Source organism: Lissotriton vulgaris, unplaced genomic scaffold (genome assembly GCF_964263255.1).
Source record: "Lissotriton vulgaris unplaced genomic scaffold, aLisVul1.2 SCAFFOLD_1323, whole genome shotgun sequence".
Taxonomy (NCBI): Eukaryota; Metazoa; Chordata; class Amphibia; order Caudata; family Salamandridae; genus Lissotriton; species Lissotriton vulgaris.
Genome location: NW_028253179.1, coordinates 66317 through 83085, shown reverse-complemented (window position 1 = coordinate 83085; position 16769 = coordinate 66317). Strand labels below are relative to the sequence as shown.

The window sequence follows — 16769 nt, the reverse complement described above, 5'->3', positions numbered from 1 at the left end:
TTTATATAATTTTCTGAGGATAAGAAACGTATTCAAGCAGCTCGGATCGTTCGCTTTTAATTGCAGATTTTTTTGGCTTCTCCGTAAGGCCCTTCTTTGTTCATTTAGCGCCCAGGGCAGTTTCTTAGTCGGGTGCTTATTTTTTGCCAATGTTTTTGTTGGTTTCATATTTAGCTTTAATTTCGCAAGAAAAAGAGACCAGGCTTGTATCTTGTCTGTTGTAGCTCTGTTTGCCTCTTGGAGCGCGTCCTTTATTATTAAGGTCCAATTCAGTTTAGTCGAGCTGTTCCAGTGTATTCGTTTCTGGTTGATTGTTCCTAATTGACCCTCCAGGGAATACACCGGTTGCAGTGTCTCTGAAAAGAAGTTGAGTTTCAGGTGTTGCATGCTGTGATCGTTCATTGTTGTATATTCGATATAAAAAGTGAATAATGGAGGAATCAATGGAAGACTTATTATCGTAAAGTCCAATGTGGATTGACTATAAGGACCGTAAAACGTTTTCTTTGGTGGGTTGTCTTTCTCTGTCCTGCCATTCAGTACTCGCATACCTAGGTACTCTAAGTCTGTTACTAAGTGAGTGGCTAAGCTCTCCTTTCGGCTCTTTGCCTGCTGGGGGACGTTCCAGTGTATGTTATCTGAGGTTAATATCTCGTCTTCCTCTGGTGTATAAATGAGGTTGGAGTTAAAATCTCCCATTAGAATGATGTTCCAAGTTGGTTCAGAGCTTTGAAGTTTTAGTATTTCCTTGCCTAATAAAGTATATTTTGTCTTTTTTACCTGCAGATTCGGTTGGGTACAGTAATTGATCAATAGTATGGTTTTATGACCGTACTTTTTCTGGCCTGACAGTTTAATTAACTGTACACTTGGATCCGGCGATTGGAGTTGTTCTGTCTTGATTTTAAGAGCAGTAGACACATATACCGTTAGGCCTCCGATTGCTCTCCCGTAGGTTTTACATTTTTTCGCTGGCACCGTGTAGTGGATGTAGCCCGCCAATGCAATTTCTTCCTGCATCCATGTATCTTGCAGGGCAATTATGTCGGCGTTGTCCCATTCATCCAGGACGAGACTGTCTTTCAGCAGTCTTTTTGCGCCCGCTATATTCCATCAAAAAATATGTATGTTATTATGTGCTGCTTTATTTCTTTCTTGGAAGATCAGTCAGTTAGGTCGTTTATTGTTTAGTATGATGGGAAGCCATTTCCAGGAATCAGTTAAGGTTAACTGTTCCCCTGCTGTGACCAAGTCCGTCTCTTTGCATGTGGGTTCTGCCTCGCTTCTGCCTTTGGCATTATGTAATATAGAGTAGACTGTTTTTTTCGAGGCAAGGTCTGCCAGTCTTCTTGTAAGTTGCGTGCCACTATTTATCTGTAGAGGAAGCGGGTATCTTGGGACAGTTGACTGTGATAGATGAATGCCCCATGCTTGGAAAATCTCTGTTTGCCCTAGAATAGCTTGTGCTATAGCAGCGGAGGTCCATGTTGTCCTTGTTTGTTCATGCGTTGTTGCATTAGTACTGGTTAGAAATTCAACCCGGTCTAAGTCGGACGATTTAATGGCGCTGAGTGCCTTAATTCCTTTCGTCAATTTTAGGATATTATTCCTGTTTAAGATATCGTGTCTGCCTTGGGTCACATACTCGGGGGTAAAAATAATTTGGCAGCCGATGTTGTCTACATTGATCGTGTCTAGTATTGGCTTTATTGTTTCCTCTTCGCTTAGCCGTGACGTCTGGAGCAGATTGTGCTGGATGTCGGGTGATGAATTGATGGTATCTGATTTCGGATTTGTCGCAACCTCGTCTCTTAATCGTGGGATTTCGTTGTTGGTAACAACGAAGCTCAGCTTTGTCTGAGTCAAGTTGCACTGGCTATCTGATATTAAAGTGTGGGTGCTTGGCCCAGAGTGTTGAGTGGTGCTATGTGATCCTTCTCGGTATACTGTATCTGTGTTGTTAGCTTTGAAGCAGTGTTTTTCGGCTTCGGTCTCTCTCTCCTGCTGTAGTTGGTTGCTAGCACATTCTTGGACAACTTTATTTCTGTCGTGATTTGCTCGTAATTGGGCATTTTGGGGGTTTAATGATGGTGTTGTATTGGGTGAGTAGCTCCCACGGATAACAAATAGTGTTTGTCTGAGTGGCAATGTCACAGATTTGGTATTAATTGCATTTACTGCATCTTGTGAATCCTTTCTGTACTTTTAGCCAATTGGGTGGTTTGGTTACTGCTGGTGCATTTTGCACCAATTGTTGGCGCATGGATTTGGCCCTACGGAAACTAATCGATGGTACTTTAGGACAGGTAGAGCCCAGCACTGGATCAAGTTTTACGGAATTCCAGTGTTTATAGATTATCTTCCTAAATTTAGTGTGGTACGCATGGAAACCAGTAATCAATCTTGGGATGTCAGATGCCTCAGTGTTGTTTTTCTTTCTTGCTTTGTCTGTAAACAGTAGATCTTTTCTAGGTATTGACTCACTTCTACTTTTCGCCTCAATCAAGGTTTCAGACTTGTATCCTCTTTTTTCTAGCCTTTCAAAAAGTTCTTTGGTGGACTTGTCTAGCCCTCTTTCTGTGCTGCAGTTACGCCTCATCCTGAGGCATTCTGCAAACGGTATACCTTCCTTAACACTTTGGGGATGGAAACTGTCCGAATACAAAATTGCATTGCCCGCAGTCTGTTTCCTGTAGGTTCTGAATTGAAGGTGATTGCGCTCAACGTACAATTCTATGTCTAGGAACTGCATGGTGTCTTTGCTTGTGTGGCTTGTAATTGATAGGTTGAGGCTGTTGCTGTTATGTTATCTACAAAACCTTTCTGCACTTTCAATGGTCCCCTGCCACAGGACAAAAATGTCATCAATATACCGTACATACAGTACCACATTTTCCTTCATGACCCTCTCATACTCTGCCATGAGCACTTGCTCCTCCCACCAGCCCACATGCAAATCAGCATAGCTGGGGGCAAAGCAAGTACCCATGGCAGTCCCCCTCAGTTGTTTATAATACAGTTTATAAAAAATAAACACATTATTGTCCATGCACAATTCTGCCATTTGGAGTAACATCAGGGAATGGTCATGATTATCTGCTGGCCTTTTCTCCAAAAAGTGATTTAGGGCATTCAATCCGTCCACATGCCTGATGCTCGTGTAGAGCGAATTGACTTCCAAAGTCATAAGAACAAAATCATCTTGCCAACTGATGTCATAGATTTTAATAAGAAAATGCCTGGTGTCTTTCAGGTAGGAAGGTAATTTGCATTCTAATGGTTGAAGGAAATGGTCAATAAAGCGGGAAGTATTTTCAAACAATCCCCCAATTGCTGCAATTATCGGTCTTCCTGGTGGGTGGGTGGGCGATTTTTGGATCTTGGGGATCAGGTATAGCTGAGGCATCACAGGGTAGTCAGTTTTAAGGTATTCCAGTTCTGTTCTTGTGATTAAACCGTTTCTTCTCCATTCTTAGAGGGTTGTGTGGTATTTTTCTTTGATACTCACTAGACCGGTAGGTGCTATATGGCTATAACATTCCCTGTCCCCAAGTTGTGTATTTGCCTCTGCATTATAGTCTGTTAGGGGCCATAGAACAACATTTCCCCCTTTATCGGACCATCTGACCACGGTATCCTGTTGTTTTTTTATTTTCTCCATGGTGTTGTTATATATGGTCCTGTTGGCATTGTGTGTTTTGGCAAATTCTTTGCTTCTCTCTATTGCCAAAGTTTTAAAATCCCTGATTACATTTTCCGCAAAGATATCTATGCTATCCTTTGGCATAAGCGGGGTAAATGTGGATTTGGGTTTGAAAGGGGATCCGATACTGGCTTGTCCTCTCACATCGGACCATCCTTCATTGTATCCCTCTTGTTGCATTTCTAGCAGATCATTCAATAATGTTTCGTCCGATCCAGTTGCTAGTACTGAGTTCTCATTCTCATGAGTGTCCGTCCCATCTTTTCTGCTGTTTAGATTAAAGAAATATTTCTTGAGCTTTAATTTGCGTACAAATTGAAATAAGTCTATTAGCGCTTGTACATATTCAAAGTTAGTTCTTTCACAAAACAAAAGGCCCAGGGCAAGAATCTGTTTTTCTATATCTGTTAACGCCGTAGGGTTAAGATTTATTGACTGTGTTTTCAAAGTCTTTGTGATTAATTATCTCTGTTTGTTTTTTCTGTATGTCTTTCTGTTTGTTTTTTGGGTTTTGTCTTCCCCACCGTCTGTATTTTCTTTTTCTTTTTCGCTTGTTTGTGTTTTGTTTGTGCCCTGGCGCTGAGTCCGGGGGCTTAAATTCATGCATTTTAAATCTTGTTATAAGTGGGTGGTTGGTTACCCAGGATGTAGGCAAAACTCCTGCAGTACATCAAATTTATAAAATAAAGCATTCTGATAAGCAGAGTGAGGTTTTTTTACCCGTAGGCCCTTCAATTCCATTGGCTGTCTGCATAAAGAAGAACATTATTGTGGATCCATTTCTGGGTCAGGGACTCAGTCCCCTTGTCCTAAGTAAATGATAAAAATAAGATACAAGTGGTCAGGCTAGAGGTAATCTGATCCCCCTGGCCCTTTTGGGAGAGATCTCCACCTGGTGGCAAACATTTGTTTTTTCTGCAGTTCCAGTGGTACCCAGCGCAGCCCTCCCTTGTAGTATCAGTGGAGTCAATCAATCAATCAATCATCGTATTTATATAGCGCACTACTTACCCAGAGGGTCTCAAGGCGCTGGGGGGGGGGGATCCGCTACTGCTCGAACAACCAGGTCTTGAGTTGCTTCCTGAAGGCGAGGTGGTCCTGGGTCAGGCGGAGGTGGGTGGGGAGGGAGTTCCATGTCTTGGTGGCGAGGTAGGAGAAGGACTGTCCCCCTGTGGTGGCTCTGCAGATACGGGGGACGGCAGCGAGGGCGTGGCTGGTCGAACAAAGCTGGCGTTTGGGAGCGTAGAAGTTGAGGTGGCTGTTGAGGTATCCTGGGCCTTGACTGTGTAGGGCTTTGTGTGCGTGGGTGAGGAGACGGAAGGTGATTCTCTTGTTGACCGGGAGCCAATGCAGATCTCTCAGGTGTCCGGAGATGTGGCTGCGACGGGGGATGTCCAGGATGAGTCGTGCTGAGGCGTTCTGGATCCGCTGGAGTCTCTTCTGGAGTTTGGCGGTGGTTCCGGCGTAGAGGGTGTTGCCGTAGTCCAGACGGCTGGTGACGAGGGCCTGGGTGACCGTCTTCCTGGTCTTGGTGGGGATCCACCGGAAGATCTTACGTAGCATGCGCAGGATATTGAAGCACGACGAGGAGACGGCGTTGACTTGTCTGGTCATGGAGAGGGAGGAGTCCAGGATGAAGCCCAGGTTGCTTGCGTGGTCTGTTGGTTTGGGTGCGCTGCCTAGGGCGGGGGGACACCAGGAGTCGTCCCAGGCGGGGGGTGAGGATCTCAGGACGAGGACTTCCGTCTTGTCCGAGTTCAGTTTCAGGCGGCTGTTCTTCATCCATTCGGCTACCTCTTTCATCCCTTCGTGAAGGTTGGCTCTGGCGGTGGCGGGGTCGTTGGTAAGGGAGAGGATCAGCTGGGTGTCGTCGGCGTAGGAGATGATGTTGAGGTTGTGCTGGCGTGTGATGTCTGCGAGGGGGCTCATGTAGATGTTGAAGAGGGTTGGACTGAGTGAGGAGCCTTGAGGGACGCTGCAGATGACTTTGGTGGCTTCAGATCTGAACGGGGGGAGGTGGACTCTCTGTGTTCTTCCGGCGAGGAAGGAGATGATCCACTCCAGTGCCTTCTCCTGGACTCCGACGTTGCTGAGGCGTTGTGCTAGGGTACGATGGCAAACAGTGTCGAAGGCCGCGGAGAGGTCGAGGAGGATGAGGGCCGCTGTTTCTCCGTTGTCGAGCAGCGCTCGGATGTCATCTGTGACTGCGATCAGGGCGGTCTCGGTGCTGTGGTTGGCCCGGAAGCCAGACTGGGAGGGGCCGAGGGATCCGTTCGTCTCGAGGAAGGCAGCCAGCTGCTTGTTGACGGTCTTCTCGATGACTTTTGCAGGAAACGGGAGCAGCGAGATGGGGCGGTAGTTCTTGAAGTCGGTGGGGTCAGCCGATGGCTTCTTGAGTAGAGCGCTGAGTTCGGCTTGCTTCCAGCTCTCCGGGAAGGTAGCGGTGTCGAAGGAGGTGTTGATGATGTCCCGCAGGTGGGGTGCAATGATAGCGTCGGCCTTGTTGAAGACGTGGTGAGGGCAGGGGTCGGTCGGAGATCCGGAGTGGATGGAGTTCATTGTGCGGACGGAGTCCAGGCGCGGAGGGTGGTGGTGGGGGGCGGTGGTTCGGTCGTGGTGCTCGTTGGTTGAGTGCTGAAGCTGTTGTGTATGTCCGTGATCTTGTTGTGGAAGTAGGAGGCGAGGGAGTTGCAGAGGTCTTGCGAAGGGGTGATGTCGTTGTTTCCGGCGTTGGGGTTGGAGAGCTCTTTGACGATGTTGAAGAGTTCTTTGCTGTTGTGTGCGTTGTTGTCCAGTCGTTCCTTGAATGCAGTTTTCTTGGTGGCGCGGATGAGTTGGTGGTGTTTCCGGGTGGCGAGCTTAAGGGCAGTCATGTTGTCCGGTGTTGGGTCTCTGCGCCAGGTTCTCTCGAGGGCTCGGCAGTTCTTCTTGGAGCTCTTGAGTTCGTCGGTGAACCATGGGGCTTTCTTGCTGCCGGGTCTGCTGGGCGGGGTCCTCAGGGGGGCGAGCTCGTCTGCGCAGTCGTTGATCCACTTCGTGAGGTTGGTGGCCGCCTGGCTGGGGTTCGTTGTGCTGGTGGGAGGGTTCGTGCTCAGGGAGGACGCGAGCTGGTCGGCTGTGATCTTGTTCCAGTTCCTGCGTGCAGCCTGTTGCTGGTGGTGGTGGATCGTAGTCCTTGCGAAGCTGAAGTGGACGCAGCTGTGGTCCGTCCAGTGGAGTCCGGTGGCGTGGCTGAAGGCGATGTCCTTGCTGGATGAGAAGACGGGGTCGAGTGTGTGTCCGGCGTAGTGGGTGGGGGTGGTCACCAGTTGCTTGAGTCCCAGGTTGGCGAGGTTGTCCAGCAGGGTGGTGGTGTTGCGGTCGTTGTTGTTCTCCAGGTGGAAGTTGAGGTCCCCTAGGAGGATGTAGTCAGCGGAGCAGAGGGCGTGCGGGCTGATGAAGTCGGCGATGTCTTCGCTGAATTGTGTGCGTTGTCCAGGGGGTCTGTAGATGAGGGTGCCTCTGAGGGTGGTCTTGGGGTTGATGTGGACTTCGAAGTGCAGTTGCTCGGCGGTAGAGAGGGTGTCATCGGTGTTGGTCGTGATGCGGATGGTGTTCCTGTGGACGATGGCGATGCCTCCTCTGGTGTGGTTGATGCGGTCCCTACGGATGATCTTGTAGCCGTCTGGGATGGCGATGGCTATGTCTCGGGCTGTGGTGTCGAGCAGGTTCCAGATCTCGATGGCGTGCCTGTGGACGGAGCGGGTGTTGAGCAGGATGCATCTCAGGTGGCTGCTGCTGTTGCTCGTCGAGGTCTTGGGCACTGCTGGAGTGGTGCAGGTCCGGATGCAGGTGAACTTGCAGGCGTTGCAGCAGAAGGGTCCGTGGCTGCGTCTCGGGGTGGCTCGGTAGCAGCCCGGGACTCGGCCGGCATTGAGTGCGTTGAGGGTGGTGGCGTCGTACGTCCGGTGGGTGGGCAGGGGTCTGCGGGGGCCAGGGGTTCCAGCACTGGGCGAGGTCCAGGCGCGGACAAGCGCAGACGGGCTTACCTTTGGCGCGCCTTCGGTGCACAATCGGCGCTCCCGCTGCGCGTGACCGCTGCGCATTCGCACGGTCGCCATATGGCGAAGTGCGAGGGAGGGCGGAGCAGCTGGGAGGCGGGAGCGGGGAGGGCACAGAAGAAAGGGGATGTGGTTAACAAAGGAGGCGGGAAGCGGGGAGCGGGGCGGGAGGAAACCGGGGGAGCGAGTACAGGGGGACAGGCGATGAAAAATACAACAAAAACAAAAGACAATCTCAGTAACAGCAAAGGGGCACACAGCAAGGAAAAACGGGGCACAGGAGCCTAAAACAACAGCGAACACAGCACTAGACCGCAGGAGACCACGCCGCTCGGTGGCAGGGGGCGTGGTCAGACGGCGCCGGCAGGGTCAGCGAGGCAGGCAGGTGGCGGGAGGCACACGCAGCAGCTGGTGGCCGTGCGGCGCGGGGGTGTCCTAAGCTAGGTCACACTCACCTGCGTCGCACGGTCGCCATATATGGCCAAGTGCGAGGGAGGGCGGAGCAGCTGGGAGGCGGGAGCGGGGAGGGCACAGAAAGAAAGGGGGCGTGGTTAACAACGGAGGCGGGAAGCGGGGAGCGGGGCGGGAGGAAACCGGGGGAGCGAGTACAGGGGGACAGGCGATGAAAAATACAACAAAAACAAAAGACAATCTCAGTAACAGCAAAGGGGCACACAGCAAGGAAAAACGGGGCACAGGAGCTTAAAACAACAGCGAACACAGCACTAGACCGCAGGAGACCACGCCGCTCGGTGGCAGGGGGCGTGGTCAGACGGCGGCGGCATGGTCAGCGAGGCAGGCGGGTGGCGGGAGGCACACGCAGCAGCTGGTGACCGTGCGGCGCGGGGGTGTCCTAAGCTAGGTCACACTCACCTGCGTCGCACGGTCACCATGAGACCATGAGACCACACAAGCATCAATAACTGAAGCGTGTGTGGTCTTGTGGTACCGTGAGTAGTGTTTCAGCTACGAAGGTATTGGAGCGCTTTGCATGAGCCTGCAAAAAAATGTATGTGTCCTTGGGTAATGTAGCTGGTGGTCAAGTGAAGCCCTCCAATACCTTTGGGTCAAGTTTGTGCTATATAGAATTGCAAAAAAAATTAAATAAAATGTCAATGATTTTTTTTTTAAATGTTAATTTTTGGTATCCGGAACCTAACTATAACGTCACTTTAGCCTTTGTTTCTTCTATGAATTTCTATAGAGTGCTTTTTTAATTTACTAACTTACCTAACTATAACTTTCTTTAGATAAACTCCGTTAATTTCAGTTTTTTTAATCTTATAAACCTCCTTCATTGAGCATGGCTTTAAGCTATGCGTTGTCGCACGATCACACTATTCAAATACCACACCCACACATGTATGCACATCTAGATACATGCACACATGCATACACACATGCATACATGCTGTCTACTTTCTTCCACCAAAGTCTGCCTGTGCAGTGCAGCTTGCCCTTGCCTTTTATTTAATGATGTAACTTTGTTCAGACTACGGGCTGGGACTCAATGTTTGAAGTTCAGCCTAGCCCTCATACATCCACAAACAGATACTCTCCGTTGTCCTTGTATGACAAGGCAGGATTTCCATCCGCTTCGTAAAGATGTCATTGTGCTCCACAGCAATATCACCAACATTTGTAAATATGTCCCTCCGATTCATAAGGACATCACTCTGGTTTGTATAAAGATGTCACTCCAGTGAATACAGATGTCACACAGGTTAGTGAAGATACCCCTCTGATTCACAACATTGTCACTCTGGTTTGTAAACATATACTTCCTGCTTGTAAAGATGTCACTCAAGTGGAAACGCTGCATGTTTTCTAGTTCATGTAGTTCGATGCCACTCAGGTGTGCAAAGATGTCCCTTCAGTGTGTAACCATGTTACTCCGGTTTCTAAAAATGTCACTCTCCTTTGTATAGATGTCCCTTCGGTGTTTAAAGAGGCTACTCTGGTTTGTAAAGATGGTTCTGTGAGCAAGACCATAGAGAGGAAGAATAGTTGCAAACGTTCGCTTTTAAGAATAATTTCTCAATTCATGTTAGGCTCAATTCCACCATCTACTGGCAACATGTAGTGTAGAATAGCTCTTATTTAATTTAGTCATGTTTTTATGATCAAGGACTGCCTCAATTCAAGGTGTGCATCTCGGTTCAGATTACTCTGCCAGTTCATGGAACTCCGCGGAATCTTGCTGCGTTTTTCCATAACTCAGCGGAATCCTGCGGGCGGAACCTCTGCGAGCTCCGCCCAGGCCTACAATGAATCTTCCCAGCCTTTCTGCATGATAGCTATCACACGGCCAACTACTCCCAAAGGCTCTTAATGTGAGCCATTGGCACCTTTCAGCCAAACTGTGAAAAAACTAACTGCTGTCACTGTAAGTGGTGGAACCTGGTAGGAATAGTTTTGAGGATATCAAGTCTTCAGGCATAGATGAATAATTATTTACAAAAATCTACTTTAGAGCATATTCACAAAATGTTATGTCCACCAATGAATTCAGTTTTTGATAAATTTCACAATTCTGCAACAGTGGTTTTTCTAGCCCTATCCTGAGTCACCTTATGAAAATATGACTTTTATTTTCAAAGCAGGCTTTTATGCAGGAACATGCTGTTGACCCCTGAACAGATAATAATACATTTTAAATGTATTACTATACGATTATGCTGTTACCATATTTGATATATCACAAAGCAGCACTTACTGATTACTTAGTTAATGTTAAAATCAAGTAAGTTTATTCTTGCATGGCTAATTAGAACCATTACATTTTTACATACAAGTATATCGATTATTATCATGATATTGCAACGTATCTGCAGATGTAAATAGTTGAACATGTAACAAATCTAAACAGTTAAAAAAGATGAAAAGATAGATAAGAAATCCATACTAAATCGCTCGTTTGTGCGGAGTAAAACTTCATGGAATAGCAGTTTAATACTATCAAATTAAAAATACTACACTCCATGAGAAACAACAAAACTGAGGCCAACCTCTCAAGGGACCCTTTTTTCTTGTATTTATAAATTCATACATGCAGTCGAATGGAGTGCCTCTAGTTTGGTAAAAGTAGACCTTCCAACATGTCAGAAGTTTTACTTTAACATATGTGGAATTTCGTTTTTCCTATTGCTGTTCAATGTTAAAATTCAGGGCATTTCTCTGATACCATGTTTTTGAAGGCTCTAATGTGGGTGTTGTAACCCTACAATACTGCGCAGTACTTATGTGTGATATTTGTAATTTACGCTGCTGCTTAATTTTTTTGAGCCATATTGATGTGATGTGATGTGCTAAAGAGTAAGGCCCACCCAGCCTTTCATTCAAAGTTGCGATATTAAGTACCATTCAAATTGGTAAAATGAATAACTTGAAGCAGCAAATTTGACAGTTGATTATTGCTGTTTTACTGATCCTAGTCTTTTTAATCTTGTTGTTACTGATAATATTAATGCATGGAAAAGAAAACATCAGGACAGAGACCCTTTAGTCAGTTTAGTGGCAAGTACTTGTAAAGCCCTACTACGTCTTTTTGATCTTTCAAAGTTAGGCACTGCAATGGGATATTTATTGTTTGGTCAATCTGATGCTATTGTTAGGAGTATGCCAAATCAGTCATTTCTGTAACCTATTAGAGCATTTCCATGCACGGTCTCCAGTCACACAGTCACGGCTGGCAAGACTCACGGGTAGGACATGTTGCGCGGGGGTTCGTGCAGGCGTTTGGGGTGATTTAAAAAAAAACATTTTTTAACATACCTTACCGGGTCCCGCGCCGCCTTCGCTCCTGGTCGGGTGCCGTGTTTTCCTGCTGCTTCCTGCTCTACTGTCTCCACAGGAAGCAGGCATCCTCCCTCCCCTCAGCTAAGCCAATCACAATGCTGCAATGGCAACGTTGTAATTGGTGGGGACAGCGCCCAGCCGGGCACCTATGGGAAGGCCGTTTTGTCTATGTAGGCTGCATGCAGCCTACATTGACAAAATGCAGAGTGTGCATGACTATGGGCAGACCAAACAGTCAGGGCCCACAGGCCACAGCATTGGGCAAGCCGCTCCTCCTCGACCCGACACCTGCTCGCCCCCAACCAGGCATACCCTTCTGCTTTCTCGCAGCCCAAGAAGCTGAAACATAAAATGGTATTTAAAATACCATTTTATGTTTCTGCTTCTTGCACTGCGAGAAAGCAGTGGGGTGACGCTATTCTGCCTTAATGGAGAAGCCGGCCCTGCAGTCACAAAGAAATTTCAAAGCCAATAAGTCATTCTCCAAAGCGACAATTTAAAAGTGACCACCCAAGACTCAATTCAATTCAATTCAAAGATAGCTTTATTCGATTTTTGAAGATAAAAAACAATAAAAGCACATTTAAATACAATTTTTCTTTTAAAAAGCATTTCTATACATTTAATACATTATACAAGTGGTTAAAAAATTATACAATTAATAGAAACCTACTATGAGGTATTACCAGAAAACAATACAGATAAAATATGGTTATAAAAAGTGTTCAGTCCATCGACGCTCTACATTTTACAACGTACTTCAGAAACTTGGCCACTGCTGCCACAGTAACTTCATCCTGTAACATGTATAATTTAATCAAGGCTGGTCTGCATTGCCTAAGGCCCCGCACTTTTAACAGCGGAACCAGATGTCTCTTTCTTCCCCACTAATAATATTTACAGAATAAAATGCAATGGATGTTTGATTGGTTTGAAACATCGTCACACGGGCATTTAGTCAGTTTGGTGGACCAATCATTTACAGTAGGGAATGTTATCAGCCTGAAGAAACATTCAGTCCTCATCCTTGTTAGTAGCAGTCTTGTGTAGGCGGAGTATAATGGTGATAGGTATAATTGTAAGCCTACTCCACACAATAGAAGATGATGGTGGGAAATGCTTGGCTTATTTCCGTCTATGTAGGAGCGCCTATCATCCAGCAAACCAAGACAACATTCTTTTAATGCCTTTTTTGAGATTAAAGAACATGAGGTAGGATTTTCGAACAATTCTGAATGGCCTATAGAATTTAGAAATTTACTAACATAAGAAAGCCACAATATGTTTTTCGAGGCAGCTAGATCCATACAGTCTCTAATAACATCCTTGCAAAAATCTGTTTCACTAGAGGTCCATATCTTGTGCCAAAGCATTATTGGGCTTATCTTGATTATGTCAGTGATATGGACCCGAGCAAGTTCATTGTGGCAGATGGTAGTGGAGATAGATCTAGGCACTGCCAATAAGTATCTCAAAAAAACATTCTCGCTAATTTGGATCTCTCGGCAGTCTGCCATGCCCCAGATTCCTGTGCCATAGGTCGCAGTGGAGACGCATTTCGCTGCGTAGATATTAGCAGGATCTGGACTGGCTTACCGCCCAATTTTCTAGCAAATTTCTTCAGAGCGCCTATTTCTCGACAGAAGGACAAGTTGTGTGTATTGTTGGCTGTGTTCCATGATCCCTTATTATTAAAAACTATACCCAGATAGGTGAAAGTCTTTGTCAAGCTTATCTTTGTTTTGTTTAAAAAAGTGGTACAGTCTACTTTGTGTTTTGACGTGCAACACATCGTAAAAGTTTTTCCCACATTTATCCTGAGTCCTCTAGAACCCATAAATGAGGAAAAAGCAGTCAATGCTTTTCTGCAGACCTAATTGTGTTCTTGACATTATGACAGCGTCGTCTGCATAAAGTAATATTGGCACTGCCATGCCATTGATTTTGGGGTAATCTACTTTCAGCTTAGTCAGGTGATCTGCCACTCCGTTTATATATAAGTTGAAAAGAAACGGGGCAAGGATGCATCCCTGGCGGACACCTTTTTTTATTGGAGCATTTTCCATTATTTCCATATCGAACCATTGCCCCCGCCCCTCGGTATAATTCCTTTATAAATTCAAGTATGTTCAAATAAATTCCTAAGTCTATGAGGGTACTCCAAAGTAAACTGTGATTTAAGCAATCAAATGCTGAGCTTAAGTCAACAAAAGTCATGTATAGATTGCTCTTTTTTGCCACGTATATTTGTTTGTGATCAAGGTCAGGTTAAGACATTGCTCTATAGTGCCTAGTCCCGATACAAATCCATATTGAAATTTTGAAAGGACCCCCTTTTCTGTGGCCCAAGATTGTAATTTGTTCAACAGAACTCTACCAGCTACCTTCATCATTAAATCAAGCAGGGAGATCGGCCTGTAGCATTTTGGGTCCATTCTGTCTCCTTTTTTGAAAATGAGAATTACAATGGCTTCCTGCCATGTTGTTGGAAAACCTTCAAGGCTATAACTATTTAGAACATTTGTGAGGAGGGGGGGCTCATAGAGGCATATTATCTTTAAATATGTCGATTGGGATGCCATCCGGCCCGGGGGCTTTGGAGTTTGCGCTTTCCTGGATGGCCTGTTCTATTTCTGGGAGTGAGAAATGTATCTGTAAAGGGAATATGTCTGTCAGGCAACTCTGCAAATCGCTTTCATTTATCAGCCAGGGATCGAGGTTGTGTGGTTCAACCAGATCGTCCATTTTATATAGGTCTGTAAAATGGTTGATCCAGACGTCCTCTGTTATAGCAATTTCTAGGAGGTCTGTCCTCCTCTCCCTGAAAAAAGGTGCATTTACTTCCCTCCAGAAGGCCGTACTATCCCTCAGGGTGCTAGCTTTTAATAACGCCTCCCAGACGGCATCTTTCAGTTCCCTTTTTCGCTTCTTTATCGACTGTTTGTATGCCAGTCGAGCTGTTTTGATTTCTGTCAGATCTTTGGGTACTCTTTTTAATGTCTCTTTAAGAGTATTATGGGCTATTGAGCATTCAGAGTTAAACCAGCCCATAATCTTAGCCCTATCAACTTCTCTTTGCTTCCTTGTCAAGTTTTTCTTGATAGTGGCTGCTATTTTCCCAAAAGCCACTTTTACGGTGCTCGGATTAAGGGGTTCTTCAAGGCAGATCATGAATTGATCGCGATCCTCCATGATCAGAGCTTCCAGGAAGGTTTTCGGGTTTACCTTGGACCATTTTATTAAATATCCATTTGTGAGGGAAATCGAATGAGAGTATAGAGTTTCCGTCAAATCCGATATCTGACTGGACCTAGGGCCTACATCTAATATTGCACTAATCGGATAATGATCACTCATGGCAATATCCTCATTTTTAAAACCCATAACACTACGATAGTGGCTATTAGACATCAGCATGAAATCTATTAAGGAATATGTCCCCCTCCCGTGAAAAGTGGGTTGGAAGTTGGCCATAGGCTCGGCGAGCTCATTTACAAAGCCTAGATCCCAATCATGCATTAGTTTATTCATTAGGTTTCCAAAGTGGGTATGTTCAAAGTGGGTGCTTAGTTCGCCGTTTAGGCTTCTTATATCACAGGCGTTCGTGCCACTGTGCGGGCATAAATGACAGTTAAAATCGCCCATCACTATGGCACATCTTTCCACTTTGTCCCGTCCCGTTCCCCACTTCAGGGCATTTGATAGCTCATCCATGAATTCTAGTTGGTCATCCCTCGCAAAATTATTATACAGATTAATCAACAAGAAACTATGGGCCCCTTTCCCGTTCATTATGAAGGCCTGGATTGAGGGTCCAATTTTTTTATTTTTATTCTTATTCTTGTCCCACTCAAAATCCAGACTCTCTATTGTCATGTTTGCCATATTTGAAAGGTACATGCAAAGACCACCTGAGCTCCTACCTTTACCAGTCTGTATGGCCGGGGTAAAATTGGTGCTAAAGCCATCTATGTGGGTGGACTCCAAATCCCAACACTCTTGGAAATACATTAAGTCAAAATTATTGACAAAGTTCAGAAAAGTTGGGTCTGTGGCTTTTTTAGAAAGTCCTGCGATATTCCATGTTACATGGACAAATTGACCCTGGGATTTTTTCTACTTGGCCCTGTTCGAGTTGACCCCTCTCTTGACTGAATTGAACCCCCCATTATTCCTGCACTAGCTCTTTGGGCTATAAGATTATTTAAATTGCCATCCAGTAGGACTTGCTCTTCTCCCCAGTTATTGGTTGGAACATTAGCCCCCACAGGTACACTACTTAGTACTAAAGGGTGCAAGCTGGGGGATACTTGGTCAGTGGACGGGTGAATATTATTTTTCCCCTGCTTGTGTATGGATGAATGATAAATCCTCTCATATGTTTGGGTATGAATTCCCCTTTTGGCTGTGGGTGACTTGTGTTTTGTAGCGTCTGTCTCAATGGATATTAAGCTTGGTGATAGTCAGTCTACCGTTTCTAAACAAGAAAACCGGTTGTTAGTTTGTATACCCCTCCAGCCCTCCAAATAGCATTGTTCTCTTCTTGAATTCCAGGGCCAGGCCTCCCAATCCCTCCTTCTATTCCGGTGGTCTACTTGACTCCAGTTCCATTCAGAGCATTGGTTCCAGTTGTACGGGGGTTCTTGGTCATAAGCACATGTAGGAGGATAAAAGAAGGACAGACTATTTGCATCAATTCCTTCTTTTTTTTGCCAGTACTGGCCATGAGCAAATATATTCAACTGTACCTGGGTCATCAAAATCTATAATAATACAATCCCCCTGTATTCTTTTCTTTGTTTCTCCTATCCAGGGTACCCTACGCACCATAGAGATTCTACTACTACGATAAGGGGGAAGCGGTCTATTAGTGCTCAGCCATTGTTGAACTTTATTTTTTAGAGACCAGGTGGATTCTCTCACATTTTCGGGGAGCTCTGGGGCCCCCGTGAGGACCACCGTGAATGGACTTGCTTCTGGTGGTAGGTCGATGGCACGCCTAAACCTTCCTCCCTTTTTTTTGTCTACCTCCGGTTGTGGTGCTGGTGTCTTGGGTGGTATTAGCTTCTGTTTTTCTGCCTGGGTGGGTCCTTTGGGGTTATCAGGTATTAGCTGTGTATTAACTTGAGCTACTTTTGGTTTTTCTTGTGCGATGGGCATTTTTACAGGTGTTTTAGTTTTTGTTGATGGCCCTGGCTGTTTCTGTATAGCATTACCTTTGGTGCTCC

The 16769-nt window shown here is 45.9% G+C and overlaps 1 protein-coding gene across 1 annotated transcript in view; it reads left to right on the top strand.

Annotated features, from left to right (window-relative positions):
• LOC147661127 (evC complex member EVC-like) overlaps window positions 1-816 on the top strand; it is a 354890-nt gene extending 354074 nt beyond the window's left edge. The window contains exon 13 of the mRNA XM_086951302.1: window positions 787-816. Within this exon, the coding sequence (XP_086807428.1) occupies window positions 787-816 (30 nt within the window). The remainder of the gene's footprint in view (window positions 1-786) is intronic.
• Window positions 817-16769: the final 15953 nt, after the last annotated feature.